Here is a 27,170-nt window from a genome sequence, read left to right as displayed (position 1 = left end):
AGTAAAAATCACCTATAGTTCCTGGGTCCTGGTATAATTCCAGCCAGAGGACTAAATAAAACTAAATTCATACGGTCTGTTATATTGAAAGACAAGACAAACAGACACACACATTATGACTTCCAATTGGTTATTTTATTCAAGATTCATGTCATTTAACATACGATACGATATTTTCATACATTTACTTTACACTGAGATAACAAAAATGAGTTTTTATAAAATAATACCTGTTTAAAAGGGCAAGTTAAAAGCAGCTTCTAAAAAGTATTGATTCAATGCACTGCGACTTTTAAATAAAATGAGTCCATAAATACATGATCTAAAACGTTTGAGATTTAGGCCTTAAACAGATGTAATTGTGGTCTGGTGTTTACACATGTAAATATACATCAAAAAAAAAAAAAAAAACTTTCTAGAATATATACTGTAAAACCCTGAAATGTCAACTTTGCTAAAAAGAGTTTGTAGAGGAGAAACCCCCCCCCCCCCAAAACATCTATTTGAAATTGTGAAAGTAGAGGTCATGCAAAATAACCTACTGTAGGTAGTATACTTCAAGTTTACTGCACAATGTGTGTTAGTTTCATATATTATTTAAGAAAAGGCATTTTGCCGAGTAATGAAATCATGCTTTACAAAAAGGTAGTTCAAATCATTAAAACATTGCCCTAAATACAGTATACAGGACTCAAGTATGTATCAAAAATAAAAATTAGAAGGGGGTATAGTCTGTAGGATACATTACGGGAAGCCAGTTGTCAGCAAAAGATGCAGAGTGGGTCCATCCAAGTGACTTCATTAGCTAAGAAGAATATTCAAAAATACATTTTGCTTAGAATCCATACATACTGGCAGAAACTTGGGGTAAACATTTGTTTTACAATCATCATCATTTGATCACTGCAAACATTTTGAAAATGGTTTCTGCAAGATCAGTTACTACTCATTTTTTTAAGGATCAATTAACTGGTGCAGTTGTATTCTGATGACTTTGGCTCAATTATTATTAGTCTAATAGGGATGGGTTTGCAGAGTTCTATAGAAGTTTACAAAAAAACAATGGGAGTTTAACACATCTTGTAGTGAATCTAACTTGAATTACTTGTAAGAAAATTAAGATGTTCAATAAAAAAAAGTAGCAATTGAGAGCTTACCTGGATACAATTTGTACAGTTCTCTTTATTGGGCTTCTCTTCAACAATCTTTGTTGCATATTTTAGGGCTCTTCCATACATTTTATTCACCAAGGCATGTTTATATGCAAATGTTAAAACCTTGAAAAAAAGAAAAGTGTAAAAAGCAAAGTAATCCTTCTGGGTTTGAGAGTGGCAAAGCACTCCAGAGAGACAGAGCATGCTGAGATAAACTGGGACCACCTCCTAGCGTGACATACCTAGACGCTGGTAAAAACCAACAGCCGTTTCTGTCTATCGCAACTGGCGGCCAGGGCGATGGGGATGCAGCAGTTCTGATAGCAGGTCCAGGGCACCAAAGTGCTTTAAAAGGTTGTTTAATATCAATACGGAAACTAATAGGAAGCCAATGCAGAGGTACTAAAAATCGGTGCAATATGTTCAGTCCTTTTAGTACCAGTCAGAATTCTTGAAGCTGCAATATACACTAGTCAATACAGGTAACCTAGCTAATAGAGCATCACAATAATCCATGTGTGGAAACAAATGCATCTACCAGAACCCCAGTATCATGTAAAGAAAGGTATGTACAAACTCTAGCAATGGTTTCACAGGTGGCAATAAGCAGATTTAACCACAGAAGAAACTTTAAAACTAAGACCAGCATTCAATACTACTCCCTAGACTCCTTATTGTAGGAGATGTATTAACAGGGCATCCACCAAAGGTCAAAGAAAAGGTTGTCTGAAGCTGTTTACACAGTCAAAGCTATTGGCAAATAGCAGGCAATCTGATAAGCAAGGCATGTTGCTTCAAATAAACATGCTTGTAAATCATATATTCACTCAGATGCTTGACTGTATGAAGCCAATCATATGCCAATAGACATGCCTTGCGCCACTAGTTATCCACAGTAATGCTCAGGCCATGGCAGCAGGTGCAGCATCTGCAACATTTATGATTTGTCTAACATTTCCAAGTCTTGCTAGTGTATTTTGATAGCCATAAGGCTGTAATTCATAAAGCAGCAGTGTAATCTGGACTTGCATGGAGCAAAATGTTTTTGTACGTGTCCTCGTGGAAGCCACTAAAGGCATTTAACATTTAATTTATGCAGCTAATCCTTCTAGAAATGTACGTTAGCTAATAGGGCCATTCCATGAAAACCAAAAAGTTACATTGTATATGTCAGAGATGGCCAAACCTGCTCCTGGACAGCCGCAGGTTCTTCTGGTTTTAGTTTCACCCAAATTCTCAATTAATTGAACCAATAATTTTCTTAAAATTGGCCCAATTGTTTTCTTAATTGGTCAGCACTAACAATGTTTCCTAGGTCTTTGGCCACTGATGATTTAAAGAGACCCAGAAAAGCTGCAGGATTGTGGCTCTCTAGGCAGGACCAGGATTGGCCACCCCAGGTAAATGTCATCAACATCAGACTACTGACAAGCCTGACATTTTGATAATCATACTTGTGTATTATGGATTCCCACTATTACAAAAATCTTGGGCTCTCAATTAGCCTCACATGGATGACTATCAGCAACAAAAAATACAATTTACCACTGAATGGCCTAGTTTTACATCTTCTCTGTGGAACTACTTCCCCAGCAACATTAGAGACGGCACTTAGTGGAAGTTAAAGACCAGCTTGTTACCCACCTTTGAGTCAGTAAGGTCGACCCATTTCTGGATCTCCCAGAAGGTGTCTGCGAGATCTTTCGAGCAGCCCTCGGGGTCATCCTCTGTGCTGCTAACCTCCTCAGAAGCTGCCCCGTCCTGCGAGTGCAGCCGAAGGAGTTTGTCTGCCAGGGCACAGCCTTTTCTGCACAGAGCGTCAATCAGGGAGGACTTCTGCTTCTCCATGTCACTAAGACAGGAATATAACAAAGCATTTAGCTGGAGTCACACAGAGCTGCAGAAAACTGACACAACTCAACCACCCAATTTAAGGTAAAAAAAAAATATCTATCAAGTTTGATGGTTAAAACTGTTAAATGTCTAAGAATTTAACTAATAATTAGAAATAACCCTCTGACTTAGACAATGAAATGCAAGTGTCTCATGATACAATAGAATATATTATATTTGAATGTATCTCATTCAACACTGTTTAATATTTTTATAAGATTTTCAGTCCCCTTAACAGATCATTTTCTAACAGTTTAATTGTATGATGAATATAAGGGAAATGCAATATTCATTCCCATTTAATAAATAAATAAAATGTGTCACAAATGTGCTTCTGGAATAGACATTTCAGTTGGTTAAGTTAATTTATCTACAATGAATTCTGCTAAACACACATTAAAAACTACCTTAAAATGTACTCAAATTAAGTGTGATTGTATATTAAGACAAAAAAATACTGCAGGCCAAAAAAATAAAACTATGCCTGCGCTCTCCTAATTAGGAGAAAGAAAACATGTGATGAAGCAGACAGTCTTTACAGCATTCTAGTAGGATGTACCTTTTTATAGTAGCAGCATCTGGCCTGGGGTCAGTCTTCATAGTGAGATAAACTGCCAGGGCCGTCTGATCAATACTGGACAAGACAACGTCTGCAGCCACAACTATCTCATTCAGTCGTTTCATGCGCTCCTGGACAGGACAAGTGACAGATTACATTAATATCACCAAAGACACAGATAAATAAATCACAACACAAATTCTCACTTTTAAACAACACAAAACGACCAACAGCATACTAGGCCAGGGATTTTAAGTAATTAAAGCTGAGAGAACACAAAGCCACTTTGTGGCTTGGAACTGGGTTTTAGGAGATGAGGTTTCTAGCCACTGCATGGCACACCAGGGGAGACTTGGGTTTTGATGCAGCAAAGTTGCCTCAAACTAGCTCTTCTGGTCTCCTGGAACCAGGTTTCAAGCCACTGTTCCTGAAAAAGTGGCTTTGTGTTCCTTCAGCTTAAAACATTTGAAACACCGTGGCTCAGGATAACCACAACACAAGAACATTTACCAAAGCTGTCAATTCTACAATCACAGTGCACCGAGTTTCAAAGATTTATACATAAATAACCTGTATGGCAGTTCACATGTTTTTGCTCTACAAGTCAGCTAGTTCCCCCTACTGACACATCAACACCACCATTCTATACAGACTTGGCATAAGGCTGCTTAGCTTTGGACTGCTGACATGAGGAGAACCTAAGGTGGCATGGCTGCAGACATTTAATATCATGCAAACTGACTCGCAGCTAGTGCACCCACATAGTTAAGTAAAGCAAGCGAAGCATTTAACATTGCACTTTCTAAATAAAATAAACTCACACATACATAAAAGTTTATTTACTGGAAACATGATCACCTTTTCAGAGTCCAATTGCTGTAGTCTTGTGACATGCAAAGGCAGGTGGTTAGAAAAGGTTTCTTTTAATTCATCATACAGACCACTTGTATCCAGCCTTCAGGAGAAATAAAGGCAGATGTGTTGGGAGCAGGAAGACAATAAAAAGGTTATGGCGGCAGACACAACTGTTGCATGATTACAATATTATGTGGCCAGTAACATATTTTACTTATGTTTTAACCATCAGTGCTTAGTCCACCTAAATTAAACCAGGCCACCTAAACAGAATACTGCAAGTTTTGTATGTCTGTTTTCAAGCTTTATTAAGCCCCTGTTCAAGCAGCATGAAATAAAACAAAGTCATACTTTGTCATCCACTGTATCTTCAGGTCCCTCATTGCTTCTGCAAATTCCTCCTTCACATCTTTCTCTTTATCGGGGTCCTTTTCCTTCTCTTTGCCTCCGTTCTTGGTTTTATTTGGGGACGGTATTAGATGGTAATAGACAGGTAACACATCCTGGAAACAAAGTTTCTGATTACTATCAGTTAGTCACTAGAGTCATTGTAGCCTTTTGGTTTGAATTTAAGAATAAAGTCAATGCTATTATTTTAATACAACTGCACACTAAGGATAAGTTAAGGAACAGATTGACTTGACACAGCTGGCAGCTGTCCCTCCCGGTAAAAGAGCTAGGCGCATAATAGATTGCTTCCCAATAACACAGGGTGAACACACTGCTGTTTTCATACACAACATAAAAAATACTAATATTCATCTTGAAATGTTTTCAGTCACTAAACATGTTGCCAGTATTGTTATAAACACAACAAATGTATAGTATTGCTTTAAAATAAGAGAGACAGATGACAGACACAGTGAAAGGTATTTAAAGAAATCCCCCCCACCTTTCCCATCTTACCAATAAGGAATGGCTTCTTAGTTTTGTTTATGGGAACTTCACATTGTAACGCCTTCTAGATCTATTTTTGTTTGTTTTTATGTATTTTTTTCAAAGCAGAAGTTTGCCTTATATTTATTATTTCAAAATGACAATTTTACTAAATCTCTGGGAAACGGTTTGCCTTATTCAATTAGTGAAGCTTCCCATTAATAAAAGGAGCAGAACAATGCAATATGAAACAATACATAGACCTTAGGGAGAGAGAGAGATGTGTGAAGAAATTTATCAGTAGTGGTGGAACTGTTAAGACAAAAGCAGTGTTCACAGCAGAAAACTCACATTTTAGTGTGCTCATTTATTACTTTACCTACCTCACCCCACCCATTTTATCCCAATTAGAACTGCCCAATTGGTTTTCCCCTCACCACAGCAATTCCCCACACAGCTCAGGAGAGCCGAAGATTCAGTGGGCACCTTCCTATCCCACAACCAAGCCAGCTTCCTTTTTCACCCAGGAACTCGAAAGCAGATGTCAGCGAGCTACTGACCTCTTTGACCTCACTGGGCGCCTGACTGTAATGACACCCTAACCCATGGGTGTGCCAGAGCCAATGAGACACTCCATGTGGCATCCCCAGCGAACACCAGCCTACTTCGCTCAGCCAGGACGCATACCTGTGCTGTGCAACTCACCCTGCGCACCACACGGCTGCACTTCTACCAGGTGAGCCACACGGGGACCCGACCCCTAAATATACTATTTTACAACAACGAGTACTTGGTGCAGTGTCCAATTCTTAAGTCTTCTAGCATGACGTTCTGGATATACTGCATTAACATATTTTTAGATCTTTTACGGACAGATTCAGTACCTTTTTAAATTTTCTCTGCCGTTTTGATGGAGCCTGCCCCTGGGAGTCAGAATACATACTGTAAGAAAACATGCAAACACTGCACAAATGAGGATATCATCCACTCTTACATAATCATTCACCCCCTTAACACTACTGACGGGCACAAGTCAGAATGACAGCTTTTATCAAGCAGCAATCTAACCTACAAATAAATTTTATATATATATATATATATATATAAAGGTCAGGTCATAATTTCAGTGGAAGACTGTATTTGTAAACACTTGAATTTACAAAAAGTTATTTTTTATTTATGAAAAATAAATAACCTTACACAATGTCATTCACATATATATATTATATATATATATCTATATATATATATATATATATATATATATATGCGGTATAATACACACACACACACACACATACACACACTAAATCAATGAAGCCCAAGCTATAATAATAATAATTATATAATTTTTATTTATTTTTTTAACCCAAACGTGTCAGGTAAATGTTCTGTGGCTTGGTTTACCAATAATTCAGGGTTAAAGCCAGTGGTCCTTGTTAGACAGTGAAACAGGATCGCGATGATCATGAAGCAAGTAGTTTAATGTCTCATCTGACCTCTAATGAAGTGTGCTATGTTTCAATCTGTCACCGCCACATACAGCATTACCAGGTGAGCTTCTTGGAGGTTTATCCATACAAGAACTGACCATCCAGCTATCTTTTTACAGAACACATAGTAAGACCTAACGGGTATTGATGCAAATTATACACTTGTAGGCGAAACTGGAAACTGCGTTAAAAATAGGTTCATGTCTAGATGAAAATTTGTAAATGCGTGGATTTAATTAAATAATATATTGCCAAGTACTTTTAATCTGCTATACCCCAATATAAGAATTACTGTACTTACTAAAATGCTACCATTCTGAGCTGTGCATTAAAATACTGTCAGCCTATCATTTACCCTAACGTGACTACATATTAAAAAAAAAAAAACTGGAAAAGCCTAAATATATTACAAAAGCCAGACATTTTCTCCATTTGTGTGCCAACTACAAATTGGATTCTGCTTCAGCAAGCTTAGCTGCATGCATAAAAATTAAAAGAAAGCAAAGCACCAACTTGTTGATGGAAAAGCAAAGCTATGATGCCCAGAATAAATGAAACCCAGAATGTAGAATAAACATTTTGGAATGGAGAAACAGGCCAAGAGAATGTGCAGACATGCGCTCCTAAAGAAATACTCACTGCTTTCTTCCCATATTCACTCTTTGGCACTATCAGCGACCCGGTCAGGTAACAGCCAGGCCCTGCTCCCTTAGGAATCCTAGACACAAAATAATAAAATAAAAGCAAAACAGCAGCATGGAAGAGACAGCAGACAGCACTTGCTATCAACTCTGGGAGAGCTGCCATGTAAAAAGAAGGTCAACTGCTTTAATACTAAGAAAGGTTCATCCATTCCAAGTCACAACAGGGATATTTACCTCCAGTAGTGGGTAATCGTCATCTTAAACAAGCCAGTGCAATTGACAGCTATTTTAACCTGATCTTTTCTTTACATTTACTTATTGCTAGGATACGAATGTGTATGTTGCTGGCTCGGAGCAAAAACTTCGGTACCAACAAAATACAGTTCCAAGCCATGAGCATTTAATGGTTTACAAAACACACAAAATCAGCCATCTGATGTTTTTGTTTTTTGTTGTTAGTGTTCTTGCTCTCAGCCAGCAATGTGTGCTTAAACATAGTTGGTAGTGGAGATCCCAGCAATGAAATAACCACTTACAACATCAGGATATCAATTACAAGGTTACGTTGGACCAAGCAGTTGTACTTACTTGTCATCTGGTAAAGACGTAACAAAGAAAGACTGAGAACAGTTAGGTGGCAAAGTTATCGTGTTTGCCTTCTTCTTGCTTAGAAGTGCATTTTTGTGAGTTTCATAGATGTCAAGGCTCAGTGTGTTAGAAAGTCTATGCGAAACAATAAAAGGAAGATCCTTCAGACGTTCCAATTCACAAATCTGTTCATGACGGACTTGAAGCCGTACAGTGTAGTCTCCTTTTTCCAACTTCAAAGAATACTGCAAAAGATAATTGAAAGTCACAATTTCAAACAAATATTATATGTCAACTGAGATAAGAAAGCAACTGCTAGTAACATTGTGGATTTTGCTACCTCATTTAAAACAAGCTATCAAAGCACACTGCAGTGTTAGTCTAAAGTAAACATTAAGTATTTCAACCCTACCTGATGTGGGTATGCATCTCCTGACCCAATGAGTCTTTTATTCTGGTCAAACAACATCCACAGTTGGCTGTCAAATTCAGATTCATACAATAACTCACAAAGCAAGGGGCAACTGGGTGTCACCTCTCCACTTTTAGTCTACAATGAGAGAGTAAATACCATGAACAGTTAAGACTTGAAATATATCTAAATTATATAAAGCTGAAACCTTGGTTAGAGGAGAATGTGCCAGTTAAACCTTATGTTGGGTAAATTTAAACTCATGATCCAGGCAAGCAGTCTTTACTGAAACAAAGCACAGAATGCTGGGTGTCCATCAGCTCCAAGTGCCAATCACTGAACCGCATGCCAAAAGGACTTTCGTACCTAATGAGCAGATCTACCATGCAACTGGCAAAATGCTGAAGTGGGAGCCTGGCTTGTGTATTGACATGTAGCACAAAGATTCATTCCCTTACTGCCCCCCTTAAACCTTGGTATTTACCAAGTAAAGCTGTGCATTGAGAAATAGGTCAACTCCCATGCTCTTCCCCAAAAAATATTCTGAATAACTTTGCTGTTCCCATAGGCCATACTTACTTGGGTAAAGTTGTAGGTCAGAACTATCTCATACAGTTGGCGATTATTTGGCAGAATATCCCTTGATGCAAGAGGCTTTGTTTTTGCACTCACAGGTCTGCAAATCAGGAAGGGGGTTATAGGTAAGCACACATTCCAACAACTTGTTTCTGTTGCATCTCAGAGACTGGACACAAGCTGAACTGGGCATAAAGTATAGAAACAAATCCACTGAAAACAGTATGAATACACAGCAACACAACCAGAATGATGCAATGACTGACTTGCAATATGGGAAAGGTGAATTCAGAATGAGGGGTAGAAAGATAAAATAATCATAACAAGATTTACCTTAAGGGTTGCACCCAGTTTTTAAGGCTTATGCTAGGCGAGATTTCTTCATATTTTAACGCAGACAACACTTCGAAACTAGAGATACCTTCTGAAGCATGCTGCAAACAAAGGGAAAACAGTTTTATGGAACCAAGTATGAAATGAGATTTTAATACTATTTTAGTGGCGCATCCAGTAAAGGCGCTCTGTGTGGAGTGCAGGATGCGCCCTATAGCCTAGAGAATGCAGCTTCGAATCCAGGCTATGTCACTGCTGACCCTGACCGGGAGATCCTAGGGGATGGCGCAAAATTGACAGAGTGCAGCCCAGGTAGGGAGGGCTTAGGTTGGCAGGGGAATCTACGGATCAACAGGGCGCCTGCAGTCGCCAGGGGGTTGCAGCGGTGAATTGTGGTACAAATAATAAATTGGGCATTCCAAATTGGAGAGAAAAATAGGGTAAAAAAACCATTGGCGACAACTAAATAAATAAATAAATAAAATTACAGATTTAACAATAAAATATTCTCTACTGAAATCCTATTCTATTATTTTTAATTAGAAGCTATCACAATTAGTTAAAACAGATAACAAAAGTTTAAATAGTCAATTCAAAAAGACTTTTTGGTACAAAGAATGAAACACTTACGATATGCAACTGTGATGTAGAACAGGTCACACCATGGAAAGAAATGGAATAATCAATAGTAACATCACCCAAGCTTGCCCACCATCGAGCGATACAAAACTCAACTGTCCTCCCTTCCTGCAAAATTAAAATGAAGCCCACAATTAGAGACTGATAATGTTCCAGATGAATACATGGGTTTAAGCTGAATAAAAACCAAAAATGAAGAATTAAGAACAAACCCCTCAAAACAAATCTATGTATTTTATGTTGTTGGTATGTATTAAGTGATACTAGTGTGGGTTTCTGGACACCTAGATTTCCACTACATTCAAGTCTTCATGTAGCCTTGACGTACTGTCTTCAACGCACAAACATGCAAGACTATTACTGTGCAAGCAGACGAGGCACGATGCATTTGGTAACATAAAAAAACCACAACAGAGATAGTTAATGGAGATTAATAAACATATAATGTGATTATTAAAGCACAGAAGCCCACAGGAGTGATTTTAAATTTCATTCATCGCACTAGCACTATGGGTTTATTTAAAAATATTGAAGGTTTTATTTTGTTTCTATTGGTGTATGTTAGATTTCTAAACACTGAAGGAGACAGGGTTCTCTGGCTTTAAAGATTAGAATCAGGGCTTCTAATTTTTGGTTTTAACCGATAAAACCAGATAAAATACCCAATGCAATTGGTGGATAGCCAATAAACACCGGAAAAATTGTGGAAATGGTTAATCTATTCACGCTGACTTTACCCTTTTCACTTAAAAAATAAATAAATAAATAAAATACCTACTACAAAAATAATAAAAAAATAAATGCATTTCCCAGGGCTGCTGGGCAATGTCCAGCCTTCCTGATTTGTATCTATCATTGACTCATTCTGAATACTTTAAATCTGCCCCAGCTACTGAGTGACAGTACATTCTTTCATTTCTATTGGAGACTCCGCTCAGGATGGAGGCTTGTTAGCGGGATTTAAAGCTGTATTACAGTTAAGACATGGAGGACTTAAAAACAGAATTGTTGCGAAATGTGCAAAAATGCCTACACACAAAAAACTGAAAACACTAATTTCACACAATATATCAAAAACAAAAGCCCTGAAAAAAATGATTTGCATAAAACTCAAAACCAGCTAAAAATAAGCACCGAAAAATACAAATGAATAAAACCTGAAAAACAGAAGCCTTACTTATAATTAACATGTTATGTTTTGGTGAGGAACATGAAAGTACTGTAGCTGTAATAAGGCAGAGTTGGTCATATACCTGCGAGTCACAGCGTTTAATGAAATATGACCTTGAACTTGGCTCCACTTACCAGCACAGGAAAAGCCTCCATCAGTGACCCCTTCTCCAGAAGGGATGAAAATTTGTAGAACTCATTGGCACGATATGCTTTCTGCTTTACAAGATGAACTGCATGGAGGACAAACTTTGAAGACACGTCATGCGAGTGTGATGTTATGGTGAGCTCTGAAAAGACAGTGTCCTCTTTACAGTTAAAAACTAGTCTGCCACTTGAAGATATGTTATTCAGCAAAATACGTTCTTCAATTTACTCAAGCACACCATACTAAAATGTGTATGCGTCAACCAAGCGTAAACCAACTGAGTAAACCAACATGCCATTTGCCAATTTTCTATTTTAAGGAGACATTTAAATCTGTATTACACATGTCTTCAAACTAGACTAGACCAGTGGTTCTGGTCTTTGTTCCAACCATAATCATTACTTTTATCCAATTATCGTAAACCACGATGAGAGTTAAATTTAGTACCCAACAGTCACATCAATATTTTACAAATTATGGTGAAAACATGCTTCCAGCAAAGGCAATATAGACAAGTCTTTAAATCAGGAACAGATTTGTTGTACATAAAAAGGCTATACATTGGTTCCATTTATTCTCGGGGTAATGTAGAACCAACACAAGAGTCTCTTTGTTCAAATGTCTTACCTGCCCACCTGGCTCCCTGAGGAACTTGAAGAAAGTGTCGCCTGATCTGACCAGGTTTAAAATACACATCGTTGAAATGTACCTCATACGCAGTGGATTCATTTACCCTGCAAACACAATAGGATACGGAAACTAAAAACACAATAAAACTTTTAAACAACTGCATACATAAATCAAGATTTCACCATCTTGTATTGCATCTAAAAACAATACATTAAATGGAATTATAGACATTTTTTGTTTATATTTATTTATATTTATTTATTTAGTTACGGTTCATGTGTAAAATCGACAAATCTATAGATTAACCAGTAAATGTGTAGATTTACCAGCTCTGTGGTCAATGAATAAAATAACAAGCATATGTATAAGTACTAAGGAGATGGTAATTATAATGCTACAGCATTTGAGGTGAATTTGGAAATAAAGTAATGTCAGGAAGCTTAATGGCAAAACAAAACAAAACAAAAAGACTTCTGTAAGATCTGCTATGTACTTGGGAAAATTAATTTATTTTTCTTAAACTCTAGCCTTAGGATAAACTTCACTGCAATCCTTCTTGTAATTATTATTATTATTATTAATGTATTTAGCAGAGACCACATATACATGTTTAATCCTAGATATCCCAGACATGATCAGAGACTATGTAAAAAATAAAATAAATAAAGCACTTCCACGATTTTATCTGAAATCCAAATTTCCCATAGGGCAAGGGCATTAGGTATAGCAATAATGACATCTCTTCTGCAAAACTCTACTAACTGTGGTTTAGTATTATTCAGTTGAACTCATTTAGAAAAAAGCATAACCTAAGAGCAAGCTGGTTTTGCATTTCAATGAGAATCATACAGTGCGCTACGTCATTTTGCCAGCAAAACATTACTTTGTATTGTGAACTGTTGCCAGATTACTACCATCTCCTTAGTTATTTTATACATTGACCGTCGAGCTGGTAAATCTACACATTTACTGGTTAATCAATAGATTTACCGATTTTACACATGAACCGTAACACACATGTATGTATGTATGTTTATACACACACAAATTCATAAGTTGTTTGTAAAATAATAGTATTATTATTATTATTATTATTATTATATACACACACTAGGTCTGCAGATATTTTTTTTTGCTCCGTCCAATGGCAAATATGTAAACAAATTAGACAATCACACTTTAATTACTTTGTTAACCCACACTTGAAATAATCACACTGACTCACTTTGTTGGTATAATAACAGTTATTGGTACTCTGAACAAAGGACCAACATTTGGGGTTGAAACATCATAGCCGCACACCTGCAGGAAAAGACAATAGTTCATTTTTTTTAAAGTAGAATACAAGATCGCCCACGTGAAATGTCCCAGATCCATAAAGAATGATACCACTTGTCCGAATTAGACATATGAATAAAAAACAAATTTACCAAACTTCTGGTTTTATACTTTTAATAAAAGCATGACCTGCTTCTAAGAAGCTGGGTTCCAATACTGCACGGACCTAGAATTCTAAGAACTTCATTATTTACTAACACTGTACCTCTGTATAATGCAGTCCTTCTCTGAGCCCCTGGGGATCCACCCGCACATTCACATGTCGACACTGATTCATGAGCTCCAAGTGTGTGGGACACTGAACCCATGGGGCACTGCATGTTAGAGCTAGATGGAGTTGGAGGGATATCCTCTCAGAATTATCTGCAATGCAAACAAAGGGGAATTAAAGAAATGAGAGAGGATCCACTGGAATGTTATTTGATGGCAAGTGCATTAAACATTAAAAGATAAATGTTTAATGTGGTTTCTATTCACAAACCTAACTGAACTGGTAAAATGACATTTGTTACCGTCATCAAGACATCATACATTTATACTTTATTCCCAATTTATTTATGAATTAACCATATGTAAAAGGTCGATGATTTACTTTTAAGTATATTTAGATCAACTAAAAATATTTATTTCCCTTCAATTGCAGGGAATCAATGGAACGACATACAGTGCTCTCATATGTACTGACACCCTCAACACCAATGCCTGCAATTCAGGACTCAGTCACAATATATCAAGTCAAAACTTACCTGTGTTCTCCGGGAAAACTGGATCAATCCCGACTGCATGGTCTGAAGGTGAAGAAAGTTGGACAGGGTTCCTGAGGTAGACGCCGCGATGGCTACCAACAGTAACTGTAAAACCCAGATTACTGGTTGGCAAGGATGCATGTTGAGTGAGGTAGTCGTAAGCCTTATCAACCTGGTAGACAATATAACAAACAATGTGAAAACTGCATTTACTGTACTGTAAGTGATCATTTTGGGCTGCATGGGATGGACATAGTGGTAAGGCTTGGGTTTTCATTGAGACACTTCTGGATGTTTGTATTACAGAACAAAACCATGATTGTTACTGTATAACCACACACAATAATGCTGAAACAGCTAGGATACCTTTGAATTCGTTTGGTTTTTCCTCCACAACTAAGGGGTTCTAACTGTTTTGCTTTATTGGCCGTCAGGTCTGCATTCTCGGCAACAGTGCAGTGTATTCAAACAAAAGAAAGTATTAGTACCTGAATAGTTCCATGACCTTGTGCAAATACTTCAATGTCATCCATCTTCACTGCTGTATTTTCTAATGCCCTTCTTACAGCAAAAGCAGTGGGTTGGATTCCATTAGATTTCAAACCTAAAAAAACAAACAAAAAAATGAGTACATTGTTTAGTAAGGTCCCCACCCCCCCCCCCATTTAGATGACCAAATTATTTGTAAAATAAAACACAACATATGTACAAATACCTTTACATTATGCACCATTTACCTGAGAGCACCAGAGCAATGCCACCACAGGCATTTGGAGAAGACATCGATGTCCCGTTCATTAGCTGTGTGCCACGGAGCGTCCAGTTTGGAACAGAAGCGATAGCACCTCCAGGAGCACTGATACTGACGCCAAGGGCTCCATCAACGCTACAGTCACAAACATCAGGGGTATACCATTCTGTATTCTCAAATATACTCAGAAACAAATAAACCCCTATCAAGTAGGTTTAAATCAGGATTTCCAAGATGCAGGTTTATTTTTGGAACTATAAACATGTATTATCACAATAAATGTATACGAATCTTAAGAGTGTAAATGTATGAAGCCTTAAATGATAAAAAAACACCCTTTCACAATTTAATTATGTTTGTGAATATAGACCACACAACAGTTTTTTTGCATAAATCTCCATATTCATTTGTCTTAAAGTTTTACAGCCTAATATTTTAAAAAGGCCACTCTAGCATCCCAAAATGACATCCAGTTCTAGTCAAAAGTTTACATACCCCAACTGAAATTTATAATTTCTAGACCATTTCTTAAAAACAAATGGTGGGCAAAATCTTCTGTAGCAAAAGTTTAGCTTTTGTGGAAGAGGAAAAAAAGTTACAAGAAATTATTGTCTACAATTATTTATTTCAGCAATTTTTGTTTTTTAAAACCACCAAAAATGTAAATTAAAAAGGATTTAGATCTTTGACTACACCATTCAATAACTTTGACTTCATTCTTCTTTAACCATTCTGAAATAGACTTTGACGTGTCATTTGGATCGTTGTACTGGAACGTCCAATTGCGCCTTAAACCAAGTGTTATAGCAGAGGGTTACAGATGATTGGTTTTCTTTTGGTGTGCTATGGAATCCATTTTTACCACATATTGGAACTAAATTTCCTGTGCCATTAAAGGAAAAACAGTCCCATAGAAGGAGTATACTTGACAGTAGGTATGGATTTCTTTTCTTTGTAAGCCTCACCAGACTTTCTACAAACTTAACGACTATCAGTGTGACCAAATAGCAAAATTTTGGTTTCATCAGTCCATAAAACCGTTGACCAGAACTCATATCCATCATTCAAATGCCGTTTTGCAAACTTTAAGCGACTGTCCTTGTGATGTTTTCCTAAGAGTGGCTTTTTCCTTGGCCTGCGACCATTGAGACCTTCACCGTGCAATACTGGACCTGTGGTTGAAATGGAAACCCCAGTCCCATTTGCAGCCAGTTCACTTTGACTCCACTGGAATCATCTTTGGCAGTCCTCACAATTCTTCTACTTATTCTTGGTGAAAGAACCTTCTTTCTTCCATACCGAGGGAGTGTTGTGACAGTACCAGGAGTCTTGTACTTCTTGACAATAGAAACAATAGTTGAAATTGGGATACTTAAATGCTTGGAAATCTTCTTGTATCCTTCTCCAGCTTATGGCAATAAATAATTTTCTGCCTAAGGTCTTCAGATAGCGCTTTACTTTTTCGCCATATTGACTTATTGGTAATGATGGTAATTATCCTATGCCTAACCCTTTTATACTCTCTACGAATATTCACATATAGTCCCGCATTTTCTAGACTTTTCTTGAATGAGGTTCTGCAGCATTATCATATTGAAATTTCTAGCACATTGTAGACAATACTATCATAGCAGCAAAGAGTATGAACACTTTTTAATTATCATTTTTTGAGTTTTGCAGAAAAGTTGCTGAAATAAATAAATTGCAATCTGTTTCTTGTAACTTTTTTTCCTCATCCACAATAGCAAATCTTTTGCTATAGAAGATTTTTCCTAAAATTCTTGGTTTGAGAATTTTCTAGAAATTATAAATTTCCATTGGGTTATGTAAACTTTTGACTACAACTGTATATAACCCACCATCTACTTGTAATATTTCTCAAAAAGGTAGGCACCTGTTTCCCTACAAGATACAAAACAAACTGAATTCTTGTCTATCTTGTAGCAGAACGTCCACAATTTTATTATATTCCAATACTGTTTTCACACTGGCACTTCACTACTGGACTAACTAATCCACTTCCTGGGGCAGTTTCATGTCTGCATTAATTACTAGCAAGGTAATTTTACCCTGCATTAGTGAATGTAAGCAAACTCTTACGTAGGTCCCCTGGATGACCAAGTGTACTGGTTAGCTGGAAGCTTCTCTCGAAGGGAATATTCAGCAGTCATCATATCAGGAGTTACGTAGGCACCAACTCCTACAAGAGCATGAGACCAATATACAGGGAAAATATCCATACAAACAGGCTATTTATTCTTTAGGCTTGCTTTCACGTTTTGAAATTAAGATAACAACAGATTAGCACACTGTTGCCCATGTAGTTGAGACAATACGACAAATACTTAAAGACGCTACTCTCCAAAATGTTTTCAATGTTACAGTAATGTAGTTCTAGCACGTAAGGAAAATTATAAATGTAAATATAAATAGTGTTATTGTTGTAGATATACAGCCACAAATATTTGACCATATCCATGTATCCAGTATAATCTGAAATTAAATGTAAATCAGTTATGGCCAAAGGTTTAGCATCACCCTACAGAATTAACAATTTTTGCTTCATAAAGTCGAATGAAAGCTGCTGAATAATGCTACGTTAACATTTTAAATTACAAACCACTTTGTAGTTTTCCATGTATTTAACAAAAAAAACTGACAAATTGAAAAAATGTGACATTTAAAAATCTTAACATGAAATTTTATGGCTATTATGGTTTCGGTACACATTTGCGATATCATTTTATAGTTTCTCTGATTACATGATGTTAAATAAAAGATAAAAACTATGTTCATATAGTTTTAAACTTTTTTATTATTATTATTATGCCTCAATACTAAAATTCTACATGATGCTAATCTTTTGACCATAACTTTAGATGCAACACAACTAACTGAATAAATAGTAAAGCAAAAGCTGAGGCAATCCAGAGGACTGTAAAACAAAGTTATCCTTTTTATCTCATTTGCGTACCTATTACACTGGATGTAGTCCCTCCTGGACAGCCCACAGTGGAAAGGCATGGACCATTATTGCCGGCACTTGAAACATAGATGACATTGTGCTTCCACACAGCTTCATTGATGACTTCACATATTCGCCTAAAAAAAAAAAAAAACATGTGGATGATCAAATAGATTAATGTACCACATTCCTTACAAGACTTGCACAACAGATAAGTTTAACCTTTGTTAAATGTTTGTTACAAAATGTTAACAACTGCAATTTTATTAAGTGGGAGATGACATGGAAAACACAATAACTGCCATGGTGTAATATTCAATTTACTCACTGATTCTGCAAAATAAATTCCCTTTGGAAGACACCAGTGCCTAGGATAAAACATGAAAATAAATTGTTCACCTACCCAGAGTTTGGCCAATGTGTTGCCTCCCCATAGCTATAGTTAACAAGATCGCATTTATACTTTATAACTTCTATCATCTGCCAAGAAAAAAACAAACAAACACATATTATAATATTACTCTGTTGGAACCTTGGCACTTCTAGTCCACCTCGTCTTTGTTCCAGCTATGTGATTAAATATCATAACCTCCAACCAAGTCTGTAAATACTAATCTGTACAGCACACAGAGCACTAGTTCTGATTTAAGCTGTCACCAAGCTGGGAATGGGTCAATGCAATACCCACAGCTCTGATCAGGCCTGTCCCAGTCTCCATGGTGCTTAGTCTTGTATCTCCTATCTTGATTGCAAGGATCTGAGCCCCAGGCGCAACCCCATTTCGTTCAGGCTCCTCTGGGAAGTAACCTGCGGCAATACTGGCTACGTGGGTTCCATGGGCACCTTAATGGAAAGATAAAGCACAGGTGATTTCACTGAAAAAAACTGTATACTTGTGTTTGTTTTTATCTTTCAAAAACATAAAATCATACAAAAATTCTAGAATGTTAAATGAGGGAAAGGAGAGAGAAAAAGAGAGGGGGGTGTCTTAGAAGAACATGTTGCCAATAGTTTTGGGTTTTCAGACAGTAACCGTTTTCTGATTTTCAGTAGTTTGCACAGGTTTGAATTTTTTGGGGAAAATGTCAACGTGTTCCTATGGATAGGATATTTCTAAAATTCATAAAAGGATTCAACTACAGTATGAACCCTATCTGCTCAGGCTTTTCACATTCAAATGTGCCTGATTATGTCAACTTGTCTTAAAGTTTGCTCATCTCTAGTCTTTTACCCCCATTTCAAAGTTCTTAAAATACCTTGTAAAAAAAAAAAAAAAAAAAAAAACTATGTTAATGGTCTGACCTCCGCTGGTCACGATGCAAAGAACGCAGCCTTCTTCGTAAATATTAACAGAGTAATTCAGCATTTCTGAAATACCCAGAGATGCATGCTCTTGGGCTTCCTTGTAATTTCGGAGCACAGTACAGCAGCCAAGGTCCCCGCACTCTGATGTATCTAAACAGGCTCTGAAAGAAATGAAAAGATTGCTGTGACGTCACCCTGTCATCTTTTAAGTGATTCATTCTCTGAATGGCTGTGTGGCTTTTAAGAGAAGGGGAGTGTGGGGCAGATATACTGTTGGTTAAACGAATCCACAGCTTGTGCTGCAAATCCACAGAAAACCATTGATTCTTCCAACAAAATCTCAGTCAGAACAAGTGAACAGAAAAGCAAATCACATTTTATTATGCGACAACCATTTCAACAATTAGTTACCAAACATAACACTTAGAAAAGGGTTTGCCATTTCAGTTTAGCACTTCATATTGTTAAAGAAAAGTAATACAATTATACATCAACAATGTAAAAATTGTTTTTTTTCATAATTACAAATTCACTTCCACATAAACATCCCCCTTCTAATTTGCATTTCACATTTCTTCTGGACAGGTTAGGGAACTGCAACAATTTCACCATCACTTAGTAAATCTCCATCAATTACACAGACGTTAGATATAAACTCAGCTTTTGCATTTATTTCGCTTGGGCCTAACCATCGTTCAAATAAGCATACAACACTTACATTTTGCCTGAGTACTTCTCGAAAACCAATAGCTGACAATGATATTCAGGTTAATAACTTCACATTCCTTTGTTTTTTATGTTAATTTTTCTAATGCCACTTTCATTTCCTACATCTAGACAATTTTGTCCATGCAAGTGAGATTTCAAACTCAGTAGGAACTCATAACAACATTGGCACAAAGCAAGAGACAAACATTTGAACTGCTTGAAGCGTAGAAAAAAAGTGCAAAACACATATCCAATTACCAAATTAACAAGCAATCGAACAAGTATCAAATGATTTAGGTAGCATAAAGAACTTGTGCCAAACTGCATTCAAACACTTAGCGTTGTTTATCCCTTACTGAAAGCACACACACACAGAGAAATCAGCAATTTTCATAAGACCCATTCCATTGCTCAAAGCCCATTTATACAAAAAAAGCACTCAAATCACACATCCACGTTATTTTCCCATAACTGTACAGCTGCTCGAGTTGAGATCCCACAGTGAGACTTTTGTTGGCATAATTTCATCACTATAAAAGTATTTTAGAAACATTTACCTCCAGGTCTCTCCGTCATGCCAGACCAGGCAGTCATAAACCGGCCCAGGGTCACTGTACTTCTTCTCTAGAAAATTAAGCAGCTCTGTGTGACACTGCAGTTCTTCTTTTAGCAGCTTCTCTGCCTTCAAGTGAAAACAAAACAGTGAAGCCCACTTAAGATCATTCCCTGGTTACACAGACATTCAATATTTTCGGTTCCATTATTTTTGTACATTTATACAGAACCTACTCAATTATTGTAAACAATCATTAAATAGCTGAACAGCTGTCCTGGTTACACTTCACAGGATTACAATGAAGAAGGTGTATTGCATTCCATCAATCATTTAAAACAACCACTCTCTTTCTCTGAAAATGTGCACTATTTCATTATTACGAATCTGTGTGTGCCAGTCAACTTGATTGTTTACCTGAGAGAGATCAGTGTGGGTGCTGTCAAATTCCTCTTGTTTTCGGCAGGCTTCAGCCAGTGCAGCTCTATGGGCTGGGTCCCACAGTTTCTCTCGTCGCTCTTTCTGCAGAGTACAAAAAAATTTGTAGGGAAGCAGAAGGACAATGGTAAGGTTTCCTACCTATGTAAAAATGTGCTTTATACTGTACATTTTTTAATAAAGCACTAAATAAAGATGCTGAAATGGTTATGTGAAACGTAGTTCTAGGATGTACGGATATCACAGCTGTGACTTCGAGGATGGCACTGGGAAATTAACCCAGCCATAAGGCAGTCATATCAAGACAAATTAATCAAGAGCTTTTTAGTACACCTGTATATAATTCTATTGAGGACACCTGTATATAATTCTATTGAGGACACCTGCAAAATGTCACTATAAAAGACTAATAACAGGGTTCTCCCCAAGCCTTTTCAGCTGGCTGAAAAAACCTGATCCACCCGTCTTGGAGATGCTACTGTGCCTTTAACACTAAGGATTGATTGCGCTTCTAGCAGACTAGATCAGTTGCACGTTGCTGCGTGAAAAATCAGCCATCTTTCAGCGCAATCAACCGCCTAATACTACATTTGCGCCAGCTAGTTTAGTAAAAAAAAAAATTACAATTATTTTCAGGTATTAGCATTCAGTCCATTTTTTGTCTTATTGTACTGTGAGGTGATATACAGTACATAATAGCTATGAATATGCACCAAAAATCGTAACAATATCGTAACAATATGTACCCAAGTGCTTGTGAGAGATATTGGGGGTTCATATACAGAGGCTGTAGGCCTTTAAGAAGAAAGGCGTGATGCGATGTCAACTGAAGATTTGTCAGCTGACATACAAATGCTTAAGTGCAGAGGTGCTGCATTATTACACTGTTTTTTTTTTTGTTAACTCCAATACCCTACGTTATCTTTCCCCAATCAAATTAAGATTGCCTAAATAAGCACGGTAATTTACCATAACAAAAAAGTCATGAAAAAGAATTAGAACATAAAAAAGAACAACCAGATATAGTCAACGAAAGACAACATATTATTCAAATTCTTTGTCATATTATATATTTAAGGTAAGACAAGTTTATTCTTCTGTTACAACTGCTCCCAGCTATAATGTTCTGCCGCCCAGCTGTGCATAATTCCTGGGGAGAACCCAGAACAAGAACAAAAGGTTTTCAACAAGCATTCTCAGTCATCTAATACTCAATTGGTTTAGAAAACAAATACCATGCTGACACTTTGCCATGACCTTTTGTGTAATTTGGCTCTTGCAAAGGCCACAGATCTTGGTTTACAGGGCTGCCTATAAATAAAATCCTACTTTTATATTTAGTCAGCTACTAATCTGCTATATTTAATTATGGAAAAGCACAAAGAAAGATCACCATGCCCAACTGACAAATATATACTGGCAATATACATTGTCCTTCTCTGCCTCTTTTCTCATCCCTGTATTCCTTCACCCCTTTTCATTTTGAATATTCACTTGTTGCATATAAATTGTGTAAGAAAATGCTGCACCACCTCCTGCCAATTTACAAAGGTTACTGGCAAGGAAAGTATACTTGGGTCATTTCACAGCATGCGTTTGTCCATGACACTGTAGTACCACTATACGCATTAATTACAAAACTGAGCCAGCCGTACCATGAAAAAGAAGACCAGCATGACTAACATTCATCAGTAAATATACAACTGCTCCAAATGTCCGATCAGAGACAGGTGCACCTATTCGCCCCCAAATTTATACTATCAATAACTTGTGGTAAAGACTGGCTCAACAAGAACTAGGTAAGATTCATTACAATTAAATTGACTATCCAGGAAGTAAAACTCTAACGTTTGATAATTGTACCTGCAGGGATATGCACAATATAAATCAGGTGCAGTAACTGATTCAGTTCAGCTTTATTACATATTGCTTTGACTCAGCCTCAATACACATACATAACACACATACCTGTAGTCTTTCTTTCAGAGCCTTTGGGAAAAATTCAAAACCGTTCTTGACACCAATGTGATATTTTCCGGAAGGATTTTTCCAAGTTACAGGAATCTGCAAAGACATGAGTAATTGCTTTTTAACTCACAGTGTACATAAATGACACTAACAATGAATTTAGTGTCCAGGTGCTAACCAGGGCTTGAAAGCATACATACTTGTATATTTACAAATATAACAACTGTACTCAAAAGGACCCTGGATTGTTAACAGTATTTGCTTGCTATTATTTGATTTAATATTTCCCTGGGAAAAAGTAAACTGAATTTGCCCCAAAAACAGATTTAGGTAAAACACAGTTTTGATGACAGTTGAGACGTCTTAAGCAATCCAGGGTGGAGTGCTGCACTTAACTCCTCTGTGCTGTGCTCCCACTCAAATTAAAATTTGATTTGGTGGGAGGAAGGTAATTCAGGGGTTCAAACATGTTGCACTTTCAATCCATTACAGACCAGGACCTTACTCCAAAAAACATCTTTAACTGTTCAATTGAACATAAGCGTAAAGAAGGACCTGGTTTAGAATGGACTGCAAGTGAGCCTTGCTGTTCCGATGCTCACAAACTAGCTATAATTATATATCTCTAAAGATATAGTACTTGTTAGTTTGACATTATTTTCAAGAACTATTACGCATTTTTTTTTAAAATAAAAGTAACATATCCTGCGTGACAGATTTAAGTTTGTTCAATTAAGATTAAAAACTACCATGTTCGTTCTACTTCGACTGTAAACATATTCATTTTACTTTGCCTCACCTCATTTTGTCCATATAATAAATTGAATTTTTAATTCTAGTTGTCTGCCATAAACACGATAGACAGATCTGTGTCTTTATAGAAGAGACAACACCATCTACTAATCAGCTACTTTAGATAAGGTTTCCTTTTGTACTGCTGGCATTACACAATTGTGCTTTAGCTGGTCCAGCAGGTGAGTTTGTAATAAGATTCATAATTCAAATATGTGACCTTAAGTGTTCTCCCCGATAGTCCAGGAATGGTTCCCTCCTTTGGCTCCACTATTGTAGATGTGTCCACATCGCCACTGCCTGTAGTGTCAATGATGTCTATTATCTTGGGTTTTCCATCACTTGTTATCTAGAAAAAAATAAATGCAATCTTCAGTATTTCTTTCAAACACATTTTCATGATTAATCTTGCTTTTCATGTTTACAAATAAACATGAACAGTGATATTAGATCAGCTAGTAACAGAGCAGCTAAAAATTGTTAGCAAACATGCATCTTGTGTTGTTACAGAAATGGTTAAGCATGTGGCTGCCCCAGTCTGTCTTCAAGTGCTGTGAGTGGGAGAATGTCCCCTCAGGGATAACAAACTAGTAGCAGAACTGGACATGAACAAGCAAACTGACAAACGTATACATAATAAGTAAATGTTTAACAATGAAAAATTAAAACCACATTCGTATTTAGAAAACACTAAAAAAAAAATAAAAAAAAAATACAGAAATGGCGATAAAGAGTCTAGCTTAAAACATTCAAATATTAATACATAATACTATATTATATTGTTCATTTAAATTACATTTTGTTTCTAGCAAGATCGACAGATTCCAAAGAATTATTTGGCAACTAGAACGACAGATTATGCAGTTCTTCAGTTTCGCTTACTGTACATCTCATGAAAATAAACATGTTTATTTTGACTTGGTTAAAAATCTCTTTCTTGAAATAATTTTAAAGAATCTATAAAAACCGAGGCTGTTTGGCTGTGATCTTAGATCCAGTGTTCTATAAATATTTTTGTTTTTTTCCCATGAGTTTGCAACAACAAATGCTGTTTCTGTAACAAAGCAAAATAAAAGGAGTTAAACATTAAATGACTTATTTACCTCTGATTTTGTATGTATTATATTGCAATCGTTTTAACCACCTTTTGCGATCTAAATCCAGAATAAACCCAACAAATAATATATACAACAAACACACAGCCGAACACCTTGTCACCCGGTACATACCTTGCGAATAAATTAATTAAAGAAATGGGATGACAAAAAAATAATAACAATATTCACAGTTTTCATAAGTGCTTTTGCCAAACACTATCAGTAGTACTGTGATACTGTAACATAGCCAGTGTCCTATCAGGTTAAATGTTACATATTTTCTTGTAGCAAAAACACGACGTCGAAGGAAAGCGGTATTTTTCTAAAAGACTAAATTAATTAAGGCCTCTTCAGAGTCGCTCCTGTGTCAAATCTGTCATACCCTCCCCATGGCAATGTACCGCCGGGTTACGACCGTACGTTACCCTCAAGGCTGCCTGAATGAGGCCTGTGCTCTCCGTACTACCCCAGTTGGAGTTACCTGCATCCCCGGGGCTCCTGGGTCCACGCCGGTATCGAGGATGGCGATGAGGACTCCTCTGCCATCATACTCTGGGTAACGGATGAGGAAAGATGCGGCCCCGGTCTCTTTTTTTGGAAGCAACCCATGGAAAGGGAATAAATCGTCGGCTGAATGCGCGGCCATGACCTGACAGAATGACGATGAGAAACAATAAAAAGCCAAGCAGCAGAAACGATGAGAGACTGTGGAAAAGCACACACTGAACAGAGCATGGACTCACACATTTAAAGAGACAGTGCACAGTTTTCAATACAATGATCAGTAAAGTGTCTACCCACAATTGTGCGTCTGGTCTCATCTCGACTCTGTACTATGATGTAACCAATGCTAAACCCTCTATAGAAGCACTAAGCCTGCTTTAACCCAGTAAAAGTTCATCTTACCTATAGTGGATGTACCGGATGACTCTTCTGGTCGGCCCTTGTTCCTAATGCACAATTATGTGATGACTGAATATATGGGGATATAACGAGATACTTAGCTATAATAATTAAACTACTACACAACGAACCCCCATTTTTCTTTACTTTTAATGGCACACTATTGTATTTATATAAGCCTACTAAATAGTGTGTTTTTTAGTTGCGAACATAATTATCTGCAATATACATTTAGTAATGTGTGCATGAGTTTGGAGAGAGGTATCGCTGCAGACTCAAAGCCTCACTGCCTTCACTCTGTCCTGGACCGTGCTGCTTGCAAATACGTCATCATTTGAGCAAACCATTCAGTTGTAACTGCCATTCAAGCAGAGACTGGCAGTTTTGCCAAATTGTGTGGCGTGGACCAATGTCCACTAGGGTTTATTGTACCAGCCCTAAAATCAATCACAAGTTATGAATGGTTAATTAGTCATCTGCGCCGTCTTGCTCCTAGTTATATTTTATATCAAATAAAAAATATGTGCACTCAACTCTGTGTCCAGTGGGTACACAGTGTACCCACTGGGTACACAGTGAAGGCAGGCATATATATAAGAATCTGAGGGCAACATGGGAGGCAAAGTTGCATTTGTACATGTGCATACCATGGGTGCAGGTCATGGTGAGGGATCTCCATGTTTGTATGCACAGTCGTGACTCAATGTCATAGACATGGTCCTAGAAAGGGATACCCCTAGGATGGCCAGATAGGAGAATTTAACCAAGGTGAAGTGGTCATATTTAAAACATATCTCTTTGCACGGTTTTCCACCTGAGGTTGCGCTGTGTCAAGTAACAAAACAGTTCTGTGCTGGCCCACTGTTGGAAACTCTGCATATAAAACGAATCCTACTGGTGAAAAGGGGATTTATACTAACACAATACTGTGTTATGAACAAGGGGAAGAGTTTCTGCACTTAGAATGTTAAAAGGACAATGGCAAACAACTTCCAGTTAAGAACAAGTTTCCCTCTTGTTCTTAACGGCCTAAAGGGTTAGACACCCAGAACGTTTCCCCTACAGCACATTGTCTAGGGTCATAATCCATAAATAATAAACTCTGTATTGTAATCTGTACTCCCATGAAGTTACATGTCTGCTAATGGCACAATGCACACTACATTCAAGGCCCATTGTTTTCGTTGTTTAAGAACATTTCTAAATGCAATATATTGTATAGCCCAGAAACCAGATCACTGGGATCGGGGAATCCCAAATAAGTAATTAAATAAGTTCCTTCATATTCTTTTCAACAGGCACAGTGCAGTTTACAGTCTGAGCTTCTTTATCATGCCAAGTTGTAATTTGATTTAAAAATGATGAGTTTTTATAAAGAATCGTTGAGCTAATGCATGGTTATCTGTGATAGAAGAAGTAAAATATGGCACTAATAATAATGTATTTCAAATATATAGAGTAACTGGTCTTGTCTGTTTCTAGTCAATTGTATTTAATTCCTCTGTGCATTTGAATAGAAAATTATATAAAATGCTTAATAAAGTAGAAATTGAAGCTAGTCTATTTTATCATATTGTAACGAACTTAAGCAAGCTGGGGTCCCCTTAAAGAGCCCTGGAGGACCTGTGTGATGGAC

At 37.1% G+C, this 27,170-nt stretch overlaps 1 protein-coding gene across 2 annotated transcripts; it reads right to left on the bottom strand.

The window, feature by feature from the left end:
* Positions 1–502: 502 nt before the first annotated feature.
* Positions 503–25,778, bottom strand: LOC121320891 (tripeptidyl-peptidase 2-like). 2 transcript variants are annotated; one of them, XM_041259653.1, is made up of 31 exons: positions 25,538–25,778; positions 25,113–25,280; positions 23,755–23,883; positions 22,743–22,838; positions 20,754–20,858; positions 20,341–20,465; positions 19,073–19,236; positions 18,459–18,613; positions 18,174–18,250; positions 17,780–17,907; positions 16,906–17,005; positions 14,792–14,940; positions 14,543–14,658; positions 14,055–14,226; positions 13,514–13,671; positions 13,196–13,272; positions 11,968–12,074; positions 11,328–11,482; positions 10,014–10,130; positions 9,384–9,484; positions 9,054–9,150; positions 8,475–8,612; positions 8,063–8,307; positions 7,470–7,548; positions 6,222–6,260; positions 4,813–4,964; positions 4,465–4,561; positions 3,607–3,737; positions 2,799–3,006; positions 1,158–1,277; positions 503–805 (listed from the first exon to the last, which is right to left on the bottom strand). In XM_041259653.1, exons 2-31 carry the CDS (start codon positions 25,275–25,277, stop codon positions 716–718), a joined length of 3,792 nt encoding a protein of 1,263 aa, XP_041115587.1. In that variant the 5' UTR covers positions 25,278–25,280; positions 25,538–25,778; the 3' UTR covers positions 503–715. The 2 variants fall into 2 exon arrangements, with proteins under 2 accessions (XP_041115587.1, XP_041115588.1); XM_041259654.1 differs by lacking the exons at positions 6,222–6,260; positions 25,538–25,778 and having other exon boundaries at positions 25,113–25,445.
* Between the last annotated feature and the right edge of the window lie 1,392 nt (positions 25,779–27,170).

This window comes from Polyodon spathula, chromosome 9 (assembly GCF_017654505.1).
Source record: "Polyodon spathula isolate WHYD16114869_AA chromosome 9, ASM1765450v1, whole genome shotgun sequence".
Classification (NCBI taxonomy): domain Eukaryota; kingdom Metazoa; phylum Chordata; class Actinopteri; order Acipenseriformes; family Polyodontidae; genus Polyodon; species Polyodon spathula.
Note: the sequence above shows the minus strand (reverse complement) of the source record. Positions and strands in the feature narration are given on the sequence as shown.

Coding starts and splice junctions, on each gene's coding strand:
- LOC121320891 (XM_041259653.1), bottom strand. CDS start 25,277: ATGGCCGCGCATTCAGCCGACGATTTATTCCCTTTCCATGGGTTGCTT. Junction 11,483..11,967: donor TCAGGGAGCCAGGTGGGCAG/GTAAGACATTTG, acceptor CTGTCTTTTCAG/AGCTCACCATAACATCACAC. Junction 10,131..11,327: donor TGGAGGCTTTTCCTGTGCTG/GTAAGTGGAGCC, acceptor TTAATTTTGCAG/GAAGGGAGGACAGTTGAGTT.